A 27,517-nucleotide genomic window follows, 5' to 3' on the forward strand; every position below is an offset into this window, starting at 1 on the left:
TCTATGGGGTCACCAACAAAAACATAAGGTACATTCTGGCATTGTCACATGAAAACAGCACTTGGTGCAGTCTGGGATGGTCTAGTGGTCTAAACCACTGCCTCCAGAACACATGTACCACTGCCGTCATGAGTTTCAACCCGGCCCATTGTGGTTCAGCAAAAACTTTCCTTCCTTTCCGCTCTACCTCTCTCTGTCCTACCCAATAAAATACATAAGGAGTGGGGCTGCCCAAAGAAAAGAAAATAGAACTTGGTAGCACTCAAGGGAATTATATTCAAGCAACATTAGCCTACTTACTGTAAAACAAATATTTGAAGCAATACAAAGTCTTCTATAACAGAAACAATGGAGTGAATGGTCATTAGTTGTCCACTATGTCAAGGTAAGACAGTTGCACTCATTTTATTTTATTTCATTTATGTACAAACTTGCCATGTACTCTGATTCGACAATTAATTAGGCCAACATGGTGAAAATCTGTTAATTACTTTAACCAACAGTCCATTGGGGTTTGGCAGGTGGCACACGTTGACATTGTAATGACTCATAAGTAGGTTCAATATTAAATATCTACAGTTTAAACATATCCAAACCAAATTACAATTACATATTTTTTTGGACTGTGATGCTGCATTAAATTGAGATTTTGATGCCAAAAACAGCCTGTTTTCTCCTATCCACCTCAATGCAAACAGCATACCACCCTGCATACCACTGCTGGCTTGCTTCTGAAGCTAAGCAGGGTTGGTCCTGGTCAGTTCCTGGATGCTAGACTAGATGGTGTTGGAGGGCCAGTAGGAGGCACTCTTTCCTCTGCTTCAAAAGAATATCAAAATGCCCCAGGGCAGTGATTGGGGGCAATGCCCTGTGTAGGGTGCTACCTTTCAGATGGGATGTTATTAAACGGGTGTCCTGAGTCTATGAGGTCATTAAAGATCCCATGGCACTTATTGTAAGAGTAGGGGTGTTAACCCTGGTGTCCTGGCTAAATTCCCAATCTGGCCCTCAAACCATCACGGTCACGATTAATCCCCAGTTTACAATTGGCTCATTCATCCCCCTCCTCTCCCCTGTAACTATTCCCCAGGTCGTTGCTGCAAATGAGAATGTGTTCTCAGTCAACTTACCTGGTAAAATAATGGATCAATTAATTAAGAAAAATGCAATGACAATATGGCAGACGGAGAACAACTGATTTGGCCAGAGCCATTTGTCCTGAACTGCTTTTTATTTCTTCAAGTTGGGCAACCTAAACCGAATCAACAGAGCATCTTAAACGTATCTTTAGATTTCATTGAGGACAGAGGAAATCTCCTGAGAAGACCTTAGCCTCATTAAAGGCAGGGTTGATCTCTGTGACACTTACCTCTCTAAGCCCATCCAAGACTTCAGAGTGTCCTACTGGTGCAAATACTCTCTTAAAGCAACAGATTCCTCCCAAATATCCCCAGTGACACAGGTACATGTTTATTTGTTTAAAGTTACAGATGGACCAATATTAATTATGTTACTACAGTAAATCCTTTCATTGTTTTTGTTTAAATGTATTGTATAGACTTTTTAGTTTAGTCATATAAAAATCATTATCACTGTGATTACACATTTTATTTTAAGTAGCCACCGAAAGTGGCTTTATGTGAAGAAATGTGATTGATTTGATCTTTGTGTCGCAGTTATTTAATCTACATGGATTGGCCATGATATGATCATGTAATTGAACACTTGCAACAATTAGTCCTAGCCAATTTACAAAAGTCAGGTTAAATCCTTAATGAGCTGTTAAACATGCCCGAGGTGACTCCTCTTGAATAGATCTGCCAACCACCATATTTGTGGGTTCACAACAAAGCTGTAAAAACCTACTGTTATTGTCTGAATTCATTCTTTTTTTTCTAATTTGGCCCACAGAAACTAGAGGCCATGAGTAACTTGGTCAAAAATAAATGGCCTATAGGGGGTGCTGTAATAAGCAGTCTCACTTAAACCCTCATATCTGGCTCCCAGTTTGACCTAGAGACTTGAAACGTTGTATGTGGGTGTCTTTCTCATGCTGAACAAAGTTTGCTTCATGGACCCATAAGGTCAGTCAGAATAGATTTTCCTCCCATCTTGGAAATTATGGAAAACCTTCTTCTCATGAACCATAAGAAAATTGACTACTTCAAAATGGAGATGGCCTCAATGGCGCTGCCCATGCTCTCTCACAGACTCCAAAATTGGACATATACAATGTTGTGTGTCCTCTAACTACCTCTATGGGGTCACCATCAAAAACATAAGGTGCATTCCAGCATTTTCACATCAAAACAGCACTTGGTGTGGCCTGGGGTGGGCTAGTGGTCTAGGCTGCTGCCTGCAGAACACATGTACCGCTGCCAGCATGAGTTTGAGTCTGGGCATTGTTTACCCAATAAACAATAATATATGTAAGGAGTGGGACTGCCCAAAGAAAAGAAAATAGTACTTAGTAGTACGCAAGGAAATTCCATTTGCCGGCATAGTGTCAACAAATATTTGAAGCAAAACAAAGTCTTCTTCAACAAAAAACATAAACAACGGAGTGAGAGGTATTTAGTTGTATACCATGACAAGGTAAGACAGTTGCACTCTTAATTAATTCATGTCCACACTTGCCATGTACTCTGACTCAACAACTAATCAGACCAACATGGTGAAAATCTGTTAATTAATTTAACTAACTGTCCATTGTGTTTGGCAGGGGGCATTGTAATAACTCATAAGTAGGTTCAATATTAAATATCTACAGTTTAAACATATCCAAGCCAAATGACCTTTCCATTTTATTTTGGACTGTGATGGTGCATTAAATTGAGATTTTGAAGCCAGAAACGGCTTGTTTTCCCCTATCCAGCTCTATGCAATGACAATATGGCAGACGGAGAACAACTGATTTGGTAAGGCATTTTTCCAGAACTGCTTTTTTATTTCTTCAAGGCTGGCAACCTAAAACAAATCAACAGAGCGTCTTGAAGTTAAAATTGACTTCTTCAAAATGGAGATGGCCTCAATGGCACTGCCTATGCTCTCTCACAGACACCATAACTGGACAGGTACATGTTGCAACCTATCTCTATGGGATCACCAACAAAAGACACAAGGTGCATTTTGGCATTTTCACATGAAAGTAGCACTTCGTGTGGCTAGGGCGGGTCTAGCGATCTAAACCAAATCATTTGATCTATGTGTCACAGTGATTTAATCTTCGTGGAATGAACACTTGCAACAATTAGTCCAAGCCAATTGACATAAATCGTTTAAATCCTTAATGATTACTTGTTGTTTACTGTTATTTGCTATTTGACAAAGAAATTATGATGTGAAATAAATAATGTTGATGATATCTTCTGTCACTTTGCCTGTAGTTTAAATACATCTGAAATCAATTGTAACTGCATACTTTGACTGACATATCATGTTTTGATATTTTAATAACATTAGGTATTCATACTTTACTTTTTCAAATTCAAATTCAAAATGGTAAAATATAGTGTCAACATTAGAAGCCTCATGTTTTCAGATGCCTCTCTCCCCCACTCTTGTGCACCATGTATAAATTGTCCCTACCAGACTTTTTATGTAGTCTAATAATGAGGGGATTAGTGAAAACTTTCAGTCAGACCTTTGTCTTTAAAACAATAGATTTCTGAAAGAAAGTCTTGTCATGGCTTCATTAGCTCTGGCCTCCTCCTGTGGGGTGAATGCAAGCTACATTTAGTGCAATTACTTGACTAGAAAACAACTGTCAATCATTCTTAAAGGGGAAGGATTCCAATTAATAAACCTCTTTAATCCCCTCGTTTTATTTCCATTCTCCAGCACAACCAGAACTACTCTCTCCGAGCTTTGGAAAGACTAAGTTATAGCCTGCAACAAAACCACATTAGTTGTCAAGCTTGTTTTATGCACACACTTTTTGTGTCAGCATGTTATGCACACTGTTTGTGAAGAGAGAATATAGAGGAGATGCAAGGTAGCCAAGAATAGACCGGGGGTGAGACTTGCACGGCTTTGGTGTACAGTGTACAGGACGCCGGTATGAGCCGCCTCAGTAATTGAAGAGTGCGGTATTGGAGGAAACAGGTGGAATTTTGACAGTCCGTGCTAAACGCATGTCATTTCTTCAGAGGTAGGTTCAAACCGAAATGACTCTTTCCTTTGTTGTGACGTTTAGCCTACTATAAAATAAAGATGAACATTTTAAACAATATTCGCCATACAGAGTGTCTCTACATGACATTTAAATCTTATGAAATGGACACTGACAGTGAGAAGGTTGTTAGCATTGGAAACGACGCTTCTTTTCCACAGAGTATAGATTTGTTTTACAGTAACTTATCAGTGAAATATAAAGACAAAGATTGTGCATTTTAAGAACTTTGCATTGTAGGCTAATTTGTATATTTTACTACAGTAATGATACTAGTGCTTAAATAAACTCTAAACAAGTGCTCTTGAATGTCATTCAACTGTATATATATTGAATACAATATAACTATGCACATTTCTAATATGTAAAGCCTAATTCAATTTCACATTTGGGCCATTTACGTTTTTGTATATTTAATCAGTAAATAGTCTCTTATCTCTACTGTACAAAGCCATTTATGACAATACAAAAAATGATATATGGTTCCTTATACCCATATTTTGCCGAATATGTTTTTTTTTCTCCATCAAATTGAACTATTGCCCTAAACTTCACCTGTCAATCTCATTATAAACTTGTAAACCTGTCAATCTCATTATAAATATATGTAGCCCTAAATAAGATATTTCAGAGAGCAACTGGAATAGACGTGATTTGACATGTTACAGTAATACCGGGTGGTTCTACGACAATGGTGTCCTTTTGACCAGCCAATTAAAAAATATATATATTCAGTACCTGTCAAAAGTTTGGACACATTCAAGGGTTTTTCTTTATGTTTACTATTTTCTACATTGAAGAATAATAGTGAAGACATCAAAACTATGAAATAATACATATGGAATCATGTAGTAACCAAAAAAGTGTTGAGGTAGTCACCTGAAATCCATTTTAATTAACAGATGTGCCTTGTTAAAAGTTAATTTGTGGAATTTCTTTCCTTCTTTAATGCATTTGAGCCAATCAATTGGGTTGTGACAAGGTAGGGGTGATATACAGGAAGTAGCCCTATTTGGTAATAGACCAAGTCCATGTTATGACAAGAATAGCTTAAATAAGCAAAGATACATGACAGTCCATCATTACTTTAAGACATGAAGGTCAGTCAATACTAAACATTTCAAAAACGTTGAAAGTGTCTTCAAGTGCAGTCGCAAAAACCATCATGCGCTATGATTAAACTGGCTCTCATGAGGACCACCACAGGAAAGGAAGACCCAGAGTTACCACTGCTGCAGAGGATAAGTTCATTACTCTTCGAACACACCGACAGCGTCATTGTGCAAAATAGATGCAGCATCATCTGGATATGTATGCAACAAAAGTTCAACATTCACCTTCTGCTACCGTTTCTGTCAAGCCGTCTACGCATACAGTTTGACACATACGTTCGATAAGTCCAACGTATGCACCACACAGAACGCACTGCAACTGCCTCTGCAACGCAATGCTGCAAGGCAAACGCAGCGTTTCATTGGAAATTAATGTCATTCTGGTGTACCAAAATGCAATGACGCTGTTGGTGTGATCGAAGCACCTCATATTACAGCCCAAATAAATGCTTCACAAAGTTCAAGTAACAGAAACATCTCAACATCAACTGTTCAGAGGAGACTCCATGAATCAAGCCTTCATGGTCAAATTGCTGCAAAGAAACCACTACTAAAGGACACCAATAAGAAGAAAAGACCACTTGGCCCAAGAAACACGAGCAATGGACATTAGACCGGTGGAAATCTGTCCTTTGCGCTGATGAGTCCAAATGTGAGATGTTTGGTTCCAACCAACATGTCTTTGTGAGATGCAGAGTAGGTGAACGGATGATCTCTGCATGTGTGGTTCCCACCATGAAGCATGGAGGAGGAGGTGTGATGTGTGGGTGTGCTTTACTGGTGACACGGTCTGTGATTTATTTAGAATTCAAGGCACACTTAACCAGCATGGTTACCACAGCTTTCTGCAGTGATACGCCATCCCATGTGGTTTGCACTTATTGGGACTACCATTTGTTTTTCAACATGACAATGAGTCAACACACCTCCAGGCTGTGTAAGGGCTATTTGACCAAGAAGGAGGGTGATGGAGTGCTGCATCAGATGACCTGGCCTCCACAATCACCCAGTTGAGGTGGTTTGGGAAGAATTGAACTGCAGAGTGAAGGAAAAGCAGCCAACAAGTGCTCAGCATATGTGGGAACTCCTTCAAGAAAAGCTGTCCAGGTGAAGCTGGTTGAGAGAATGCCAAGAGTGTGCAAAGCTGTCATCAAGGCAAAGGGTGGCTACTTTGATGAATGTAAAATATATTTTGATTTGTTTAACACTTTTTGGGTTACGACATGATGTGTTATTTCATAGTTTTGATGAATACATTATTATTCTTCAATGTAGAAAATAGTACAAATAAAGAAAAACCCTTGAATGAGTGTGTCCAAACTTTTGACTGGTACTGTACATTTAATATATAAATTATTGTTTTTTTGTCAACACAAACGTCAGATAAAAGTTAATTAAACCCCTTAACAATCTAAATCAACATGAATGACAGCTTAAATAAATTAAATTAAATGTAAAAAAATGCCTGTGTCGCCTCTGTCACTGGAGTTACCTATATTTTAATGACAATTCAGGCTTTCCAGAATGTTATTTGACTATAGAATTTGCATAAATAATCAAAGACAGACAAGGTTCATGATAATATTAAGAAATGTTTTGGATGAGTAATAATTTACTTTTAAAAAAAAACATATTTCTATAATAACACCAGTGAAGGTAACACCAGTGACAAATCTGCAGAAAATATATAATATCTAAGATGGTGACCACTGTAACTCAAACCACACTTCTTAAATTGGAAATAAATAACTTCAAAAGTATCTATATCCACAGTTAAACAAGTCCTATATCGACATAACCTGAAAGGCTGCTCAGCAAGGTAGAAGCCACTGCTCCAAAACCGCCATAAAAAAGACAGACTACGGTTTGCAACTGTACATGGGGACAAAGATTATACTTTTTGGAGAAATGTCCTCTGGTCTGATGAAACAAAAGTAGAACTGTTTGGCCATAATGACCATCGTTTTGTTTGGAGGAAAAAGGGGGACGCTTGCAAGCCGAAGAACACCATCCCAAACGTGAAGCACGGGGGTGGCAGCATCATGATATGGGGGTGCTTTTTGGCAGGAGGGACTGGTGCACTTCACAAAATAGATGACATCATGAGGATGGAAAAGTATGTGGATATTTATTATAATTTTTTATTTCACCTTTATTTAACCAGGTAGGATAGTTGAGAACAAGTTCTCATTTGCAACTGCGACCTGGCCAAGATATAGCAAAGCAGTTTGACACATACAACAACACAGAGTTACACATGGAATAAACAAACATACAATCAAAAATAGAAGTAGAAAAATCTGTATGCAGCGTGTGCAAATGAGGTAGGATAAGAGAGGTAAGGCATTAAATAGGCCATGATGGCAAAGTAATGACAATATAGCAATTAAACACTGGAATGATAGGATGTACAGAAGATGAGGGTGCAAGTAGAGATACTGGAGTGCAAAGGAGCAAGATAAATAAATGCAGTATGGGGATGAGGTAGGTTGGATGGGCTAATTACAAATGAGCTATGCACAGGTGCAGTGATCTGTGACCTGCTCTGGCAGCTGGTGCTTAAAGCTAGTGAGGGAGGTAAGAGTCTCCAGCTTCAGAGATTTTTGCAGTTCGTTTCAGTCATTGGCAGCAGAGAACTGGAAGGAGAGGCGGCCAAAGGGGGAATTGGCTAAGGGGGTGACCAGTGAGATATACCTGCTGGAGCACGTGCTGCGGGTGGGTGCTGTTATAGTGACCAGTGAACTGAGATAAGGCGGGGCTTTACCTAGCAAAGACTTGTCGATGACCTGGAGCCAGTAGGTTTGGCGATGAGTATGAAGTGATAGCCAGCCAACGAGAGCGTACAGGTCGCAGTGGTGGGTAGTATATGGGGCTTTGGTGACAAAACGGATGGCACTGTGATAAACTGCATCCATTTTGTTGAGTAGAGTGTTGGAGGCTATTTTATAAATGACATTGCCGAAGTCGAAGATCTGGAGGATGGTCAGTATGTTTGGCAGCATGAGTGAAGGATGCTTTGTTGCGAAATAGGAAGCCGATTCTAGATTTAATTTTGGATTGGAGATGCTTAATGTGAGTCTGAAAGGTGAGTTTACGGTCTAACCAGACACCTAGGTATTTGTAGTCATCCACATATTCTAAGTCAGAACCGTCCAGAGTAGTGATGCGGGCAGATGCGGGCAGTGATCGGTTGAAGAGCATGCATTTACAGTTTTACTTGTATTTAAGAGCAGTTGGAGGTCACGGAAGGAGTGTTGTATGGCAATGAAGCTCATCTGGAGGTTAGTTAACACCGTGTCCAAGGAGGGGCCAGATGTATACAGAATGGTGTCGCCTGCGTAGAGGTGCATCAGAGAATCACCAGCAGCAAGAGCAACATCATTGATGTATACAGAGAAGAGAGTCGGCCTGAGAATTGAACCCTGTGGCAACCCCATAGAGACTGCAAGAGGTCTGGACAACAGGCCCTCCGATTTGACACACTGAACTCTATCAGAGAAGTAGTTGGTGAACCAAGCGAGGCAATCATTTGAAAAACCAAGGCTAATGAGTCTGCCAATCAGAATGTGGTGATTGACAGAGTCGAAAGCCATGGATATATTGAAGCAACATCTCAAGACATCAGTCAGGAAGGTCGCAAATGGGTCTTCCAAATGGAAAATGTCCACAAGCCATTTGACCACAAAATGGCTTAAGGACAACAAAGTCAATGTATTGGAGTGGCCATCACAATGCACTGACCTCAATCCCATAGAAAATTTGTGGGCAGAACTGAAAAAGTGTGTGCGAGCAAGGAGGCCTACAAACCTGACTCAGTTACACCAGCTCTGTCAGGAGGAATGGGCCAAAATTCACCCAACTTATTGAGGAAACTTGTGGAAGGCTAACCAAAACATTTGACCCAAGTTAAACAATGCAAAGGCAATGCTACCAAATACTAATTGAGTGTATGTAAACTTCTGACCCACTGGGAATGTGATGAAAGAAATAAAAGCTGAAATAAATCATTCTCTCTACTATTATTCTGACATTTCACATTCTTAAAATAAAGTGGTGATCCTAACTGACCTAAGACATGGGATTTTTACTTCGATTAAATGTCAGGAATTGTGAAAAACTGAGTTTGGTCAACTAGGTCAACTTCCGACTTCAACTGTATATGGAGTATTACAGATATCGTCCCGTGTCGTTCAACAATCTTTACCCTCGCTCTTTTGTTTGGGTACAGCCCAGTGTTTTTGTATACGTGTTTGTTTTGGGTGTATTAAAAACCCCTATTGCGTATTCCTGCGCCTGTCTCCAAATCCTTTATACCAGTGTGACCTGAAGGCTTTACATGAAACTACCAAATGAATCATCAAATTGCCATGTTCTATGGTATACTGTTTAAAAAACATTGTTTGGAATATATTTGTCTAACATATGTTTTGTTATCAAATAACAATTAACAAAAACATCATTTTTAAGTGCTTTTCCTGGTGGTGGGACAGGAAAGACACCATTTTTGTAGAAGGATCCATAATACAGTAAAGTCAATCAATCCCACTTCTATCAATCTCAATTCATTCAATATCCTTGATAATGAGTTTATGCAATAGAATAAAGATGCATTACATGGTCTGCTTTTGATTAATTGAATAATATGTCTCATTAAAAGATCAACTCCAGTGATCGATACATATTTTGATAAACACACACACCATATACCCCTTTAACTATTGCTCAGAGTTTCAAAACCATTTTGTGTCTGAAATTTTGTTGATATTGAATAGACTATGTTAATCAAATGATTATATATTATTATCATCAGAATAGTAGTGGTTGTGAGAGTGTTTGAATATTTTCATGTGGCTCTACTAAACAGCAGACTTGCTTCTGATCATGTGATGACTTGGACTGTGTTTTGCATGTGCAGAGAACTTGTGGAGGACATCACTTTAAAACTCATCCTTGGACCTGTTCCTTCACGAAGCTGATTCAAGTCTACTTTTCCCTGCTAAAGTATAGAGAAAGCGTCCGAACGTTCGAATGCATTTATCATTGGATACCATGAGTGTGGTGGATGACAGCTGCCTCTCGCCCAGTAACTTCCACGAGATGGTGAAAGGAGGGGGGTTGGCGATGGGCGGCCGCGTCCACAGCATTGATGTCATCCTGGGCTTCAGCAAAGACCAGGACCCCCTGCTCACCCCCTCTGAGGGTCCAGGACCACACAAAGTGGGCGTGGATGGCCTGGGGGACCCTGGGAAGCAGGACCTGTCACACCCCTATGGGCACCTCTCAGAACAGAGGTCCTACCATGGTGAGTCTCCCCGTAGAGAGATAAACACTCCACTGGGCAAACTGTACATCACAGTTCTGATTCTGTGGCATTTACGCATGGCTCAGAATGTATAAGGACATAACACACTGCCAAATTTGCTGGTCTTCATAAGTTATCAAGCCCCATCTGATAGGAACATGTTGAATGTAGAAAGCAGCTAATGCAGGATAAGTGCAAGGAATTTACTTCATTTACCATCAGCCCAAGGGGGAAATGTATCTGTCATAGGCATTATAATAACACACAATGCATTTATAAAAACATTTACATATACAATATGGATAGGGGAAGATGGCATGAGAGATATTGCTCACATTATTCCAACCTGGACTCAGGGGTAGACGTAATATACAGTAGTAGATCGGGTATACTCCAATTAGTATTATATGTATTGTATTGTATATATTAATTTGTGGATGTCCATCATCCATTTCATACATAATACGAATTACAATTCGTATATGTTGTGAATTGCAATTTGTGCAATATGTTATGAATTTGCTAAATGTATATGTTCCGAATTCCAATTGGCTAACGTTAGCTAGGTAAGGTTAGGAGTTAGGTTAAAGGGCTAAGGTTAGGGTTACAGGGCTGCCAACTTTTGAAGAAAGCTTAGAGTGAAATTTCCTATCGTGAATGTCAGTGGCTCCATCCCCTAGTCTGGGGGTCCACTTGGTTTGAAGATACTTTGAGATTATTTGGGCATGATTTAGAGTATGCTATTGAGGGACATTGATTTACATTGGTTTTTGTTAGAAAATGCTAATATTAACAGGTGGTGGCAGTGGCTAACCATAGGCTGGATTGCAGTCTCTCCTTGTCCACAAGAAACAAACATGTAATTCATCCCTTTAAAATAGAGGTAGCTCTCCAAGAGGCTTTAGGCCACCCTGGATTTATGTTTCCCAAATCCTCTAGGATTGAATATGTTCATGTGATATTTGATTTTTTTTTACAAATTACCCCACATTCAATAAAAATCAAATGAATATCAATTTTCAGGTGGTTGAGGCTTGTAAAACCTTGCCAACATCTTACATAGGCAAGATCCTTTGCATGTATGCCTGCCATTTCTGTCTAGCAGCTTGTGCACAATACTAAAATGACAAAACAGGATATTTGAGGCAAGGGGTATTTCAAAATAGCCTTTTCTCATTTTATGTAGCCTATATTCAACACTGCCCATAAATGCTTACAATAATGCATTATATATATACCCTGACGAAGACAGCTTGTCTGTCGATATTAGGTTATTATTAGAGTGTGCAGCTCTCCTTCAAATTTTACAAGAATGCATTGCCATCTCCAAATAGATTTTTTTTTTATACAAATAAAATAATACCAGTATGGGGAATAACAGTATTATTCTTTCACACTAATGATTATATATGTTAGCCCATTATAGGGGATCGGAATTGTTCTAATGACTTACATCAGCTATGGTGAAAGAGCAAATTCATTTAAAAGTAAATCTCCTGAAGACAATATGACATAGCCAAAGTCTGCCCTTACATCCAACCCAAATTATCTTTCAATGTATTGTCCGCCTACGAGAATCAGTTACACATTTGGGTTCACAATCTGTTTGGGAAAAATCATGTTCATCATCAGACAAATCAGGTCACTTGGACAAAATTCATGCTGAATGCTGCCTTTTCGATGTTACAGCCTAATGAACCTAGTGCTAAATTGCCAATGACCGACCAAACAAGATGAATAATATAGCCTATGGATCTGGGCTCATGTAACTGGTGGATTACATCACTAGTATCACATGCTGTCAAAAGAAAGCATTCTGGGACAGGAGTGACAGAAATAATGTTGACAATTGTGTAAAAACCACACTACAAGTTGCCATGCTGCTCTTTTGAAAATTGAGTTCATAAACTTGGTTAAGTAGGCCTAGATCAGAACGAATGTGCCTATCCAGTCTGCCATGGCTGTCTGCTCCACTCTAACCGTGAGGGTGTTTTATTTGCAAACGCGCATCACATCCCCTTGGTCCCGGACCCTTACTAAACCAATCAGACACTTCAGTCTGCCATGGTTCAGTGCAGTGGCAGGAAAATGATGTCTATCTTAGGAGAAGCTGCTGCGGTTATAATGTTCGTGATGTAGAATTGTAGGGGTATATGCTCCGATTTCAAAACGCTTAGGAGGTACAGTTGAAAGAACTCACTGAATTGATTAGAAAATTAAAGCAGTACTCTTTTCGATGCGTGAAAAATAAGAGGTGTGGCATGTGAGAGTGAGAGATGGCAACACTGGGGTTACGGTTGGGGGAAGAGCTGACATGTTAAGTAGTTGCAAAATAACAAAAAAGTTGTAAGTAGTTGCAAAAATAATAAAGTTGTCAGATGATATTCGAACATGCAACCCGTTTGGGGTTGCTAGATGTTCTACTTTCGTTTTTTCTGTCTTGTGTAACCATACCAAACATAGTAATTTGAGTGCAGTTGTTTTTGTTCCCACTCAAAGAGATGGGGGAACTAACAAAAAACAACCACAACGAAACAGGTGGAGTTCTAGGAGAGGTTTGAAAGTTGATTAGCAACAAATGGGACCTGAAAGACACCCACCATGAGCGGCCACAAAATTTGCCCAAGAGGCAAACAAAATTAAAACCCACCCCAAATGTAAAGATGGGAAGCGGGTGGGTATAATTTGTGGAATATTCCAACAGGAATCCGTTCCAAAAACTTTGTAAATAGCAAGGTTGCCAACAAACAACGCATACAAAGTTGTATAGTGGCAGAATAAGATACTAGGTAGGGAGTGGGCAATTTTGTTAAGTTTTCACTCTGGTAGCCTATGGACAAACATTATTGGGGCGGCAGGTAGCCTAGTGGTTAGAGCAGTAGGCGAGTAACCGAAAGTTTGCTAGATTGAATCCTTGCGCTGGCATGGTAAAAATGTAATTCTGACCCTGAACAAGGCAGTTAACCCACTGTTCCTAGACCGTCATTGTAAATATGAATTTGTTCTTAACTGACTTGCTTAGTTAAATAAAGGTTCAACAAAAATGAAAAATTAAGAATGAACTATGTGGTGAGTTGAGGCCTATTCGGCAGCTAGTTAGCTAGGTGAATTGATCATGCTACTTTGTATGCGTTGTTTGTTGGCATCATTATTTTCAAAGTTTATGGAACAGATTCCTGTTGGAACATTCCACAAATTATACCCACCCGCTTCCCATCTTTACATTTGGGGTAGGTTTTAATTTTGTTTGCCTCTTGGCAAACAATTGCAATTTTGTTTGCAATCCAAAAAGTAGAGCAAAATTAGAACAGGGAAGATCAGATACAGGATTGTTTTTTTAGAAATCAAATAGGGAGAGCCAACTAAAAGGTTCCACATCGCTCAAGCCAACTGGAGCACTGGGCCAGCTGCTCTTAATAAATCCTCTTGCCGCTCAGATCCCTTTAGCGGGATCATTTTCGTCTACATCCGGTGAATTGTTTTCTATCCTAATCTGCCAATTATATGCATATTCTAGTTTCTGGGCCTGAGAAATAAGCAGTTTACTTTGGGCATGTTTTTCATTCAAACATCAAAATACTGCCCCCTAGCCTATATCACAACACCTTCTGATTAACGATATCAGCGCAGGTGTATCACATACTGACTAACGAAGTGACACCAATTGGCGAGTCCAACGTGCTAACGTCCAACCAATGGAAAAAACTAAACCGAACCTCTAATACTAACCCTTCATTTCTCATTAGTGGACCACAAAGTGCGTAGGAGGACGCCTGAACTTGCACACTTCCCTTTTAGTGATGTAATGATTTACTTAAGTCATTAAGATTTTATTATTTCCATTGCATCAATGCGTTGAGGCAACGATGACCTCAATGGCTGCATGAGTTGTAGCCCTGCAGACAGTCTGGTTCTCTCACATTCTATTGTATCTCTATAGGGGTATTGTACATGACATGTTGCTGTACCTTGCAAAAACTGTGAAATCATGCTGATATTGAGAGATAAACTACAAAACAAGATGGTGAGGGTGTTTCGTCCCACCCCTATTCCCTTGTGGAATTCCCCTAATCTTCTGTTGGACACATGATATTGTGCAGTTACATTTTATTAACATTTTATCTCTGCATGAAATGTGGGACATCTTTTTATCTCTGCCAGTTTTGATATTCTGGTTCTATGGGATCAAAAAAACAAAAAGGTTGATGAAACATGCAGCACAAATCAGCATTTGTCATGACTCATGTCTTTTGATATGGTTGTACCAATTGACTATAAAATATTATCAATAATGTCTCATTTACATTACATTTACATTTTAGTCATTTAGCAGATGCCCTTATCTTGAACGACTTATAGTACTGAGTGCATATATTTTCGTGCTCTTTTGTATTGGTCCCCGTAGGAATCGAATCCACAAACCTGGAGATGCAAGTGAGATGCTCTACCAACTGAGCACTTGGTATTCAGTACTAATTTACATGTACTTAACACATAACTAACTTGTTAGTCACCCCTGTTCCGTCTGAATGGGCACTTCGTACTACATTGCATCACTTTGTTCCCTCCACATTGAGGTTTACTGCTGGACTGTTAACATGTCAAGATCTTTAGACGGGTGGTTCCAACAGGCTGACAGGCAGTGGGCTGGTCACTGAACCCAGCCTGACCTCTCCATTGTGTCACTATGGGCATTGTCATAGGCTGTTAATGAGAGAAAGATCAATGGACCCCAAAATACTTCTAGCTGCCCCTGTCTGTTAATTTAAGGTTTTGCTTGGCTTTCTGTCTGGAATCAATCAGGCACTGGTTTGATAGGAAGATTCATTTAGCAGGATTTGATAATGGTCGGAATCCACTAGTGGGTTTAAAGTTGGTTCCTACTGGGTCATGGGTTTGAACTGGGCTGGGGCTAGCCATATTTGGTTTGGTGACGGAGCAAGAAAGTTTTGGCTAAGTATTGTAAAACGAAGCCCCCAAAGAATCCCTTTCCCTCCATGTGCCAAATGGGTAGTTATAAAGTTATATGGTCAATGTGAACTGATAATGAATATGACCCACAATATTAACCCAAACTGGAAAATTACAGAATTGACGTGTTTGAAGTGTCCCAATAGATAATTTGTTTACCGATAATTTATTATACAGTACAGATGCATAGATCACTGCTATGATGGCAGATGCGTAGAGGGGGCAACTGATCTGATGGTCATCTTTGTGCCCGATTTGAATTTGATTACCCTTTGACTAAAGCTAATTCAGCCAGCATGTTACGGCTTTACCCATTTCCTTGTAATGATTACAGTATTCTCCTGATTATGAAGCTGATACAAATGAATGTCCTACGTAGATTAGAGTTAAGTATATGTGGACGCCATCAGAGGAAATAACAGGGTGCATCTGTTTCCCTCTGAAGAGGGAAATCTGCAGTGAAGGCCTTAGCAAGTCAGTGCCACGTACAGATGTAGGATCTTAATTTGATCACCCTGTTGCAGGAAATGCAATGCAGGAAATTTCTAACTTGTAGTGTGTTTGAGGTTTAAAAATAATTCAGAAGTTTGTAATTTACACAGAAATGTCAGACTTGATTTTCCCTTACGAAAAATACATCAACCCTTACAAAAATGTCCATGAATTATAATCCACATAACAATTCACATTTCCTATTGCTGCAGGACTGTCTCAAATTAAGATCCTACATCTGTATGCTGTGCAAGCATGCTTTGTTGCAAGGCTGAAGGATAATCAACTTGTCTTTGCATGCATAGAGTAAGACACACTGCTTTGACACGTGCAACATACAGTAATCTGACATAACTACAACATATCCATATCAGATGACATTCATTTCTTTAGATTTACAGGAACCTGGGATTGCCTCTTCATCTTCTCCACTGGTTTTCTGTACTGTGCTACTGCTAACCTAGGTACCAGCCTATAGGTCTACCACAGACAATTTTAATCTCCATCAATTTGCTAAGGGGTGTTTTTAAGTGTCACATTGAAGTATATTGGTCAACCTCCTTTTGTCAACTTCAGCTTCAATGACCTACAGTAGCCTATTGTTGCAGGTGTCAAATCAATGTGTGCTCTACTGGAAAGTTGTCAGAACATACACTGATCAAGTTATTAATGGGTTGTGGAGCTCATTTGAATATCCCATGTTTTCAGCTTTTGTCCAACCCTAACCCTTCAACAGCTAGACCTTTCATTGAATGGTCATTCCCATTGGCCATTCACTCACACGTGATTACAGAAATTGTGAAAAATCTCTGTCTAGCCAAGACAGACATGTTGATTAGACATAACATAAGGCTGATGATAGGGGAGCTTAAAGCCAACAGTTGGCTAACAAGCTAAGGATACTTAACTGGGTAAAGCTTAAAAAATAACAACTTACATTTACACACAGAGAAAGTCAAACAAGCTTGTTTGGGTAAATCAAAAGGAGTCAAAGTAACTTTGTTTATGGATTAAGCATATTTGAATCTCTTATTTCTCCCTATCGGCTCTACAGATTCAGTACTGTACTCAGATAAGTGTGATGGGGACATGAGTGAACTGAGGAAGAATGTGGACAGCAACGGTGGGAAGAGTCCAGTGCCCTGCGAAGAAGAGCGGCCCAAGAAGAAGCACCGGCGCAACCGCACCACCTTTACCACCTACCAGCTGCACGAGCTGGAGCGTGCCTTTGAGAAGTCCCACTACCCTGATGTGTACAGCCGTGAGGAGCTGGCCATGAAGGTTAACCTCCCTGAAGTCAGAGTTCAGGTAGGTTTGTCCACCACTATTGTTACTGTTACTGTGCTGTGCTCTGGTCAACTCCTCTGACTTTCTAGCAAATCATTGTGACAACAGCAGTCAGTAGTGAGCTCACATTCGTACAAATCTGATCAGGTACAACCTTGGTCCAATGTGAATTTTTCCCCTAGTTAAGTTGTTTAGAGCTGAATACAGTGGACAAATTGCTTATGCTTTCGTATAAAAAACATCACTGGGTCAGAAATACATTTTTTCAATCTTTAGATAATAATCATGAGTGATGACAGGACTTTAGGGCAGATTTCTAGATCCTCAGGAGCTTCGGGGTCTCTCACAGCATACGTTGCACTATAAATACATGTGACAAAGAAAGCCATGTCGTGTCCCCAATGGCTCAGGTCTCTGGTTTCCTGAGGATAGACATTAGAAGCTTGTCTTAGCATGGCAGAGGGCAGTCTTATAGTAGAGTCTAAGGGCAAAGTATTAAAGCAGGTGGAAATGATTTAAGATTGGCCTGTACAGGTTAAATACCTCATGCTGTAAATATAACTGTAGCTGTTGTGCACACAGGCCCCATTGACATTATGGTCTTCTGCTGCTGAGTAATGATAGGACATTTTACTTAAGGCCTCTAAGATGCTCCTGTTAAGGCCTCTAAGGCCAGCTGTGTTTAGTCAAGATGTTTGTGTTTTCAATGTAATATGTAATTGTTGTACTGTATGTGTGTTTATAGTTTTGTTTAATGTTGTGTTAGTGTATGTAAGTTGTGTTGTCTGAAACGTTGTTCCCCTTGCTGCTATTGGACCAGGTCTCTCTTGGAAAAGAGATGTTATCTCAATTAGATAAAAAAAAAAAAAATACAGGTAAAAATAAAAAATCAGCAGATTACCATGCCCATAGGTGCTCAGAGGCTCCAGTAGGTGCCAAACATTCAAGTGTCACTGTCCAAGCCATGCTGACAATGGATCGGGTCCCAGGTTCTCTAGGGCAAGGATCATCAAGTAGATTCAGCCGCGGGAGGATTTTTTGTGGAGCGGATGATCGGGGGGCTGGAACATAATTAAACATAATTTGCAGACTGCAAATTGACCGCATGGAGCCCAAACAGATATAATATTTGACTAAAACATAATAATTTCAAGCCTTGCTTGCATTTTTATATGATCACATGTCTCTCTATCATGCGTGGGAATACTTGGGAACAGATTTCCTAAATTAAAATCACTGATTTCCAGGTGTTTTTACAGTCTTTATGTCCAACAATGAAAATTCTAAGAATTGGGAAACCCTGCTTTAGGGACATCCCAAAAAATGTGCAAAGTGTTACAGCAGGGGGGAGGATAAATGTGAAGGCCAAGGCAATTGAAGGTCTCTTAGTGTTGCAATATTTCAGGAACTTTCAATAAATTCCCTGGTTTCCAGTAATCCTGTTTGGAGGATTTGGGATTTCCTGCTTACTCCCTCCTGATTCCAACCGGGATTTCGGAAAAAACAGAGAATTTATTGAAATATTACAGAATTTTGCAACCCTAACTGGTCTCAGAACAATTAAATTCAGTAATAGTTTATTAATTTATTTGATACCAAGCCTCCAAAATAGGTAGTTTGATAATGCTAATATTAGCACTAAACTAATCCCATTTGGCATCAGTTGAAATGCTCTGTGCTGTAAATACTCTACCCTATAAATCCAAACCCTCTACCTTCTTCTAGGTTTGGTTTCAGAACCGCAGAGCCAAATGGAGGCGCCAAGAGAAGCTTGACGCCACCACCATGAAGTTGCACGACTCACCCATGCTCTCATTTAACCGGCCGCCCATGCACAGCAATATGGGGCCCATGAGCAACTCCCTCCCCCTGGACCCTTGGCTGACCTCCCCTCTGTCCAGCGCCACCCCAGTTCACAGCATCCCAGGCTTCATGGGCACAGGCCAGGGACTGCAGGGAGGCTACCCCAGCCACAGCTTCCTCAACAGCCCTTCACCCATGGGCCAGGGGATGCAATCCATGACACCTCCTCCGTACCAGTGTTCCGGTCCCTTCACCGACAAGTATCCAATGGAGGACGTGGACCAGAGGAGCTCCAGCATCGCAGCGCTGAGGATGAAAGCCAAGGAACACATCCATTCCATGGACAAAACCTGGCAGCCCATGTGATGGGATATTGACACTGTGTTTGCAGGCCTGATTGGGATTTTGGGTCCATGCTAATGCCTTTTTCCATGCGACAGGATTGCAGTGATGGCACCGAGAAATGCACAGTTATGACTCCTGATATATCTAAGATTTCCAGCACCAGCGACCTTTATATTAGAATGGTTCTTGGTCTCTGTTTTGAGTTCCTTTTCTACTAGTAATGTGAAGGATTGGAAATTGATGCATATTTTGTGTGCCACCACCCAGAAAGGACCCTATGACTCAGAATGTCAAGAAAGGCCTCGCAAATGAAAATTAACAAGCAAGCATTTTCCAAAAGGACTGCAAGGACTACTCAAGTTAACTAAGTTATGGTGGAAGGCAGCGAGACACAAGTGTTACTTGATTTTTTATGTTTTTTTTTAAGATGAACTTTTATGAAGCAACTGGAACAACGATTCCACTAGACACTAATTGCCCTTTATGGCAACTTTTTGATTTGGATCCTTATCTCAAAGTTTGGATGCCGTAACCAAGGCAACAAATACTTCCTCAGTATTCCTGTAAAAATGCAAACCCTGTACACGCTAGTTAAGTTTGTAATGCAGATAACTCAGACTGTCCATGTGTTAATTTTGTTAATCATTATTTAACTTTTTGTAAGAGTAGTTTTAATATTTTGTACCTTGCTGTTAGCCATGAATCTAATAATGAAGTCCCCTCCAGATCCTTTCACAAAATACATTTTGTAGAGTGCTCACACACGGTCACATTTAACTCTGCAAATTAAGGTTTGTGTATTTTTGTAATTAATCCAATTGTCTAATTTGTCATGAATGTTATGGGTCAATTAACTAGTCATTCTCTCAGTATTTGTGATTGGACATGCCATGTCTCCCATAATAGTAGTTGAAGGTTGCGGCGGTGTGAATCACTATGTCTATGACCCTGAAAAACATAATCATTCACCTAGTTATGATGGTCAGGTTATTTCAACACCTGAAGAAAAAGAAAACAAGGGCCACCTCCCCGAAGACGGAGAACACTATATTTCTGTCTGTGGTAACTGCAGTTACAGTGGAGAGCCTCTGTCCACACTGTGGGTTGTGGGGTCATGGTTGATATGTCCTGGCTCTGGCTGGATTACGCTTTCAGCTGAGGATGCGTAAGACAATCTGTCATGCTATTTCATTTGAAAAGACGTGAACATGTTTTAACACTCAATCAACTCAACTGAAAGTGATTTAGTCTTAATTGACTAAAATTATGATTGTCCTGAGACTAACTCCAGACTGCATACACACACAAACACTCCAGACAGCACACACACTGATATCAACAACTTCTTTCACAGAGGTGCTGGCAAGTCAAACAACGTGAGGCTCTTGTTCCTTGAGAATGGGTCTTGAGGAGTGGTACATATCAAAATCCAATCTCTGAATTGTATGGCACCCTCAGTGTGTGACATCTTGATTAACTGAGGAAGAAAATATCTGTTTTAGTTTTGAATTGGAGCTGCTAAACATGTTTGGGTCAGTCAAACAGAGAGTTCTATGGCGTAAGCCTCGTACAGAGAGAGAATGGAAGCCAGGTGACCTCCTTCTCACACAGTAGGGTTTGGAAGAGGACAAGGGGACAGAGCAAAGAGGCCACTAAAGTAACCTATTTTTTGTCTCAGTGGCTGTTGGAGAAGGCAGCTTGGCCTTCCGTCACTGTGTGTACATGCAGAGCAGCAGAAGGAGAATGGTCTGATGTCACCACACATAGTTTAGTCTTTGTTGGCACAATTGATCCAAGACCATCTTCTTTGTCTAAAGTTCGAGGGGGAAAATGGTCAGAGACTGCACTAAATAGGCCTCTGGGAATGAAAAAAGAGCATGATTTGTCTATTGTATCATGAATGTTTTTTTGTAATTCTACGTCAAAGAGATGAGCTACTACATGGGGTGTACAGGTCCATTGTGGCATTATGTTTTGATAATGACTGCATGTATATTTAATATGGCATTGGGGAGATTGGGTCCCCATTAACTGGTTTGTGTATGGTAAAACTTTTTTTACTCCAACCACCCCTGTATACTGCACATTGTAAAATGACAATATGTCATATATAGGGCTAGGTAGAATGAATCATTCCTGATGGAAAATAATTTAGCAATTAGATTTTTCTGAGACTTTTTACAGATATTAACATTATTTATCCTAATGTAATTGAATAGGCACGAGGGATAACATTTCATTATTTTTATTTCAGTGATATTTTTTAGACTATTACAATATGAAGAAAATCAATTCCTTCACACAAAATGTACATTGTTGCAGCATTTGATTTAAAAGGAAACTCAAAATGGCTTTGCTGCCAGACTAACAGAGAACAACTGTTTGAAAAAGTTGCAGACTCACCACAGACTTGTCAATTCATCCAACTTACTGTGAATTTTCCAAAGTATTTTCAATGTATTACTGCACCTATAAAACTGTCTTTTTGTCATAGACGGTAATAGCACCATCGGACAATACTTCAAATAATATATATATATTTTTTACTGGTGTGTTATGGGATTCTATGATAAACTCTCACTATCATCATTGTTGTTTTGCTAATTATGCCCTAATACAGTTGAAGTTGGAAGTTTACATACACTTAGGTTGGAGTCATTAAAACTCATTTTCAACCACTCCACAAATGTCTTTTTAACGAACTATAGTTTTGGCAAGTTGGTAAGGACATCTACTTTGTGCATGACACAAGTAATTTTTACAACAATTGTTTACAGATAGATTATGTAATTGTATCACAATTCCAGTGGGTCAGAAGTGTACATACACTAAGTTGACTGTGCTTTTAAACAGCTTGGAAAATTCCATAAAATTATTGCATGGCTTTAGAAGCTTCTGATAGGCTAATTTACATAATTTGAGTCAATTGGAGGTGTACCTGTGGATGTATTTCAAGGCCTACCTTCAAACTCAGTGCCTCTTTGCTTGACATCATGGGAAAATCAGAAGAAATCAGCCAAGATCTCAGAAAAACATTGTAGACCTCCACAAGTCTGGTTGATCCTTGGGAGCAATTTCCAAACGCCTGAAGGTACCACGTTCATCTTTACAAACAATAGTATGTAAGTATAAACACCATGGGACCACACAGCCGTCACACGGCTCAGGAAGGAGATGCGTTCTGTCTCCTAGAGATGAACGTACTTTGGTGCAAAAAGTGCAAATCAATCCCAGAACAACAGCAAAGGACCTTGTGAAGATGCTGGAGGAAACAGGTACAAAAGTATCTATATCCACAGTAAAAACGAGTCCTATATCGACATAACCTGAAAGGCCGCTCAGCAAGGAAGAAGCCACTGCTCCAAAACCGCAATAAAAAAGCCAGACTACGGTTTGCAACTGCACATAGGGACTAAGATCGTACTTTTTGGAGAAATGTCCTCTGGTCTGATGAAACAAAAATAGAACTGTTTGGCCATCGCTATGTTTGGAGGAAAAAGCAGAAGAACACAATCCCAACCGTGAAGCACGGGAGTGGCAGCATCATGTTGTGGGGGTGCTTTTCTGCAGGAGGGACTGGTGCACTTCACAAAATAGATGGCATCATGAGGAGGAAAATTACATGGATATATTGATGCAACATCTCAAGACATCGGTCAGGAAGTTAAAGCTTGGTCGCAAATGGGTCTTCCAAATGGACAATGACCCCAAGCATACTTCCAAAGTTGTGGCAAAATGGCTTAAGGACAACAAAGTCAAGGTATTAGAGTGGCCATCACAAGCCCTGACCTCAATCCTATAGAAAATCTTTGGGCAGAACTGAAAAAGTGTGTTCGAGCAAGGAGGCCTACAAACCTGACTAAGTTACACCAGCGCTGTTAGGAGGAATGGGACAAAATTCACCCAACTTATTGTGGGAAGCTTGTGGAAGACTACCCAAAATGTTTCTCCCTATGTTAAACAATTTAAAGGCAATGCTACCAAATACTAATTGAGTGTATGTAAACTTCTGACCCACTGGGAATGTGATGTAAAAAATGAAAGCTGAAATAAATCATTCTCTCTGCTATTATTCTGACATTTCACATTCTTAAAATAAAGTGGTGATCCTAACTGACCTAAGACAGGGAATCCTTACTATGATTAAATGTCAGGAATTGTGCAAAACTGAGTTGAAATATATATGGCTAAGGTATATGTAAACTTCCAACTTCAACTGTAAATAGGCTGTTCATTTTTTCCTAATTTACTTGCAGTTGTCTAGTTTTTATGTTGTTTTCTTTAGCTCTTAACTCTTGTCAGATATTTTTGGGACCTCACGCCCAACAGAGAAACAGGGTTAGTTTGCACATTAAAAGATATGTTTAGAAATGTTTTTTTCATTATGTGGTACTGGGACCAAGAATAAGCCAAAGTTTAGATATTGTTTCAAAAATGCACTAGAAACTTCAGAAGTTCATTTTAGATTTATATCTGAAAATATACAGGACACTTTTTAATTCCCTGTATAACAATCAATTTGTAATGTGTTCTTGTTCTCCTACTGTTTACTTTGATTTTGTCTGAAATGTTGATGTCCATGTTCTGGAAAAATGTAATATCTACTTAAAAAATAAACAAATATAGTTTGATATAATTTTTGTCTCCTGGCCCCGTTATCCTACCTACTCTATAAATCCACTGACTGTGAATATCGATCTACTGTAATCTTTGAATGTAAACGGTTGACACTACAGTACGGTTTCTGAAGTAGGATAATACAGCTCTGTAGCAGTAGGCTTACTATAGTATAGAGGATAGGATAGAGATGGGATCTAACACACAGTGAATAGTAGCCTTCCTCCCACACCCTCATGTCCCCTGATCTCTGGCTGGTGGCTTGGTGCCAGCCCGTTAGAATGATGAGGCTCCAATCAATCAGGCTCCGGGGGGGGTTGGGGGTCTACAGGGGCCGCTGCTCCCTAATTGCCCCCGGGCGCTGCCGCTGCAGCACATGTTCACAGTGGGCTGGTCCTGCCGCACTCGCCTCCCCATCATGTGAACCACACTTCCTGTCAGATGGGAGCCCGGAGAACCTATCATCGGGGCCATCTGGGGCCAAAAAAGAGTGAACACAACAGAATGTTAGAAAAAAACTTGATTTTGCTATGAAGGTTCTTTTTGGATCTGTGTGTGTTATACATTTCAACTACCTGGTGTTTTTTTATAGAGGTAATTTAATGACTCACGTCCTTTGACTGATTCTAAGCAAAACTTTGGAGAAAGTGTTAGGATCTGGCAATTAATGAACAATTAATGAACAATTAAGCCAAAAGATTCATCTTCAAAAGTAGTGTGGTTATAGGGGATTCTTAATAAAACAGGATTTCCTTTGATGGCAACAAGTAGTAGTCTCTCTCATCATTAAAGAACAGCTCACTGCACACATGCTGTTATATTGTTCTTGGAGATCCTATCTATCCAGTGTTCTCAAACAAACAACACCGTGTGGATGAGAAAACTGCACTTGTAAAACAATTTTTTCTCTTGCCGTGGGAGGACATCCTAATCGTGAGGGGATAGAGTGGGGGTGGAGGGGGCAGAGGGAACAAGAGAGAGAGAGTGTAAGCAAGAGAGAGAAAGAAAGAGAGAGAGACAAGAGTGTGAGTGTGGAAGCAAGAAGAAAGAGAGAGAGAGCGTACAAGTGAGAGAGAGAGAGAGAGAGAGAGAGAGAGAGAGAGAGAGAGAGAGAGAGAGAGAGAGAGAGAGAGAAGGGTTGTAGTAAGGGTGGGATGGCTGCTCATCAGAGTTAATGATGTAGAAAATCTCCCAATTAGAGCCTTTTCCTGAGGACCAGGGTGAGTTCAGAGCGTGGTTCTCTGACAGCTCAGGGATTAGTGGCCAGGCCGGGCCTGAGCAGACACTGACTGCTGGACATCTTGGCACGGCGCAGCCAGGGCCGGGGTAGGCATGCGTTGAGATGGAGTGAGTGGCACAAAGAAAAGGATGGGAAAAGAGCAGCAGATCAACGTAGAAGCTTTTGTTGTGCAAAATTCAACCATCTCCTCCAATGTCGTTCACATTTGGAATCCGAGCCCAACACAGTTTAGGCCTTCCGTGTGTCTCTGATTTATAGTCAACATGCTGAGTTGTCCTCACACGAGTGTTGGGAACGCTTCTATAACTGACCCCCAGCAATTCATTTAAAAAAAATACAGTATACAGTACCAGTCTAAAGTTTGGACACGCCTACTCATTCAAGGGTTTTTCTTTATTTTGACTATATTCTACATTCTACAATAATAGTGAAGACATCAAAACTATGAAATAACACATATGGAATCATGTAGTAACCAAAACAGTGTTAAACAAATAAAAATAGAATTTATATTTGAGATTCTTCAAAGTAGCCATCCTTTGCCTTAATGACAACTTTGTACACTCTTGGCATTCTCTCAACCAGCTTCACCTGGAATGCTTTTCCAACAGTCTTGAAGGAGTTCTCACATATGCTGAGCACTTGTTGGCTGCTTTTCCTTCACTCTGCGGTCCAACTCATCCCAAACCATCTCAATTGGGTTGAGGTCGGGTGATTCTAGAGGCCAGGTCATCTGATGCAGCACTCCATCACTCTCCTTCTTGGTCAAATAGCCCTTACACAGCCTGGAGGTGTGTTGGGTCATTGTCCTGTTTAAAAACAAATGATAGTCCCACTAAGCGCAAACCAAATGGGATGGCGTATCGCTGCAGAATGCTGTGGTAGCCATGCTGGTTAAGTGTGCCTTGAATTCTAAGTAAATAACAGACAGTGTCACCAGCAAAGCACCCCGACACCTCCTCCATGCTTCACAGTGAAAACCACACATGCGGATATCATCTGTTCACCTACTCTGCATCTGACAGACACACAGTGGTTGGAACCAAAAATCTCCGATTTGGACTCCAGACCAAAGGACAGATTTCCACCGGTCTAATATCCATTGCTCATGCTTCTTGGCCCAAGCAAGTCTTCTTCTTATTGGTGTCCTTTAGTAGTGATTTCTTTGCAGCAATTCTACCATGAAGGCCTGATTCTCACAGTCTCCACTGAACAGTTGATGTTGAGATGTGTCTGTTACTTGAACTTTGTGAAGCATTTATTTGGGCTGCAATTTGTGAGACTGGTAACTCTAATGAACTTATCCTCTGCAGCAGAGGTAACTCTTCTTTTCCTGTGGCGGTCCTCATGAGAGCCAGTTTCATCGTAGAGCTTGATGGTTTTTGCGACTGCACTTGAAGAAACTTTAAGAGTTCTTGAAATGTTCAGTATTGACCGACCTTCATGTCTTAAAGTAATGATTGACTGTTGTTTCTCTTTGCTTATTTGAGCTGTTTCTGACATAATATGGACTTGGTATTTTACCAAATAAGGATATATTCTGTATACACCCCTACCTTGTCACAGCACAACTGACTAGCTCAGACGCAGTAAGGGAAGAAATTCCACAAGTTAACTTTTAACAAGGCACATCTGTTAATTGAAAAGCATTCCAGAAGCTGGTTGAGAGAATGCCAAGAGAGTGCAAAGCTGTCACCAAGGCAAAGGGTGGCAACTTTGAAGAATCTCAAATATTACATATATTTTGGTTACTACATGATTCCATGTGTGTTATTTCATAGTTTTGATGTCCTCACTATTATTCTACAATGTAGAAAATAGTTTTTTTTTTTAAATTAAAAACCTTGAGTGAGTAAGTGTGCAAACCTTTGACTGGTACTGTGTATACATATATATCGCATCATTATTCGTCTTTTCTCACATGATGCTTCTGTCTTTTGCCCAAGGATACAGTTCTCCAATCTGTAAAGTTTTTTGTGTTGCGGATCCCCTCTTCGTTGACCCTTGTTATCTCCGTATCTTATGCTCTGTAAACACAAAAGACAACATTTCTCAAAATGTCATGGTTACAGCAATGGAATAAAGATGGGAAACCCGAAGGTGGCTGACCGGCAAGATTAGTGGAGCGCACCAAAAAAAACAAGGCTTACTCCATAAATCACTCACTCACTTGTTAC

General features: G+C 40.1%; 1 protein-coding gene across 1 annotated transcript; it reads left to right on the plus strand.

The window, feature by feature from the left end:
* Positions 1–3,851: 3,851 nt before the first annotated feature.
* Positions 3,852–22,161, plus strand: LOC112253324 (retinal homeobox protein Rx1-like). Its single transcript, XM_024425324.1, has 4 exons — positions 3,852–4,150; positions 10,199–10,585; positions 17,103–17,356; positions 19,061–22,161. Exons 2-4 carry the CDS (start codon positions 10,312–10,314, stop codon positions 19,502–19,504), a joined length of 972 nt encoding a protein of 323 aa, XP_024281092.1. The 5' UTR covers positions 3,852–4,150; positions 10,199–10,311; the 3' UTR covers positions 19,505–22,161.
* Positions 22,162–27,517: the final 5,356 nt, after the last annotated feature.

The sequence above is a fragment of the Oncorhynchus tshawytscha genome, linkage group LG06 (assembly GCF_018296145.1).
Source record: "Oncorhynchus tshawytscha isolate Ot180627B linkage group LG06, Otsh_v2.0, whole genome shotgun sequence".
Classification (NCBI taxonomy): Eukaryota; Metazoa; Chordata; class Actinopteri; order Salmoniformes; family Salmonidae; genus Oncorhynchus; species Oncorhynchus tshawytscha.

Bases quoted from the DNA above. Each gene is read 5' to 3' on its own strand.
- LOC112253324 (XM_024425324.1), top strand. From the start codon at position 10,312: ATGCATTTATCATTGGATACCATGAGTGTGGTGGATGACAGCTGCCTC. The intron at 10,586-17,102 runs GTGAGTCTCCCC...TCGGCTCTACAG, and splicing joins AGAACAGAGGTCCTACCATG to ATTCAGTACTGTACTCAGAT. The intron at 17,357-19,060 runs GTAGGTTTGTCC...ACCTTCTTCTAG, and splicing joins TCCCTGAAGTCAGAGTTCAG to GTTTGGTTTCAGAACCGCAG.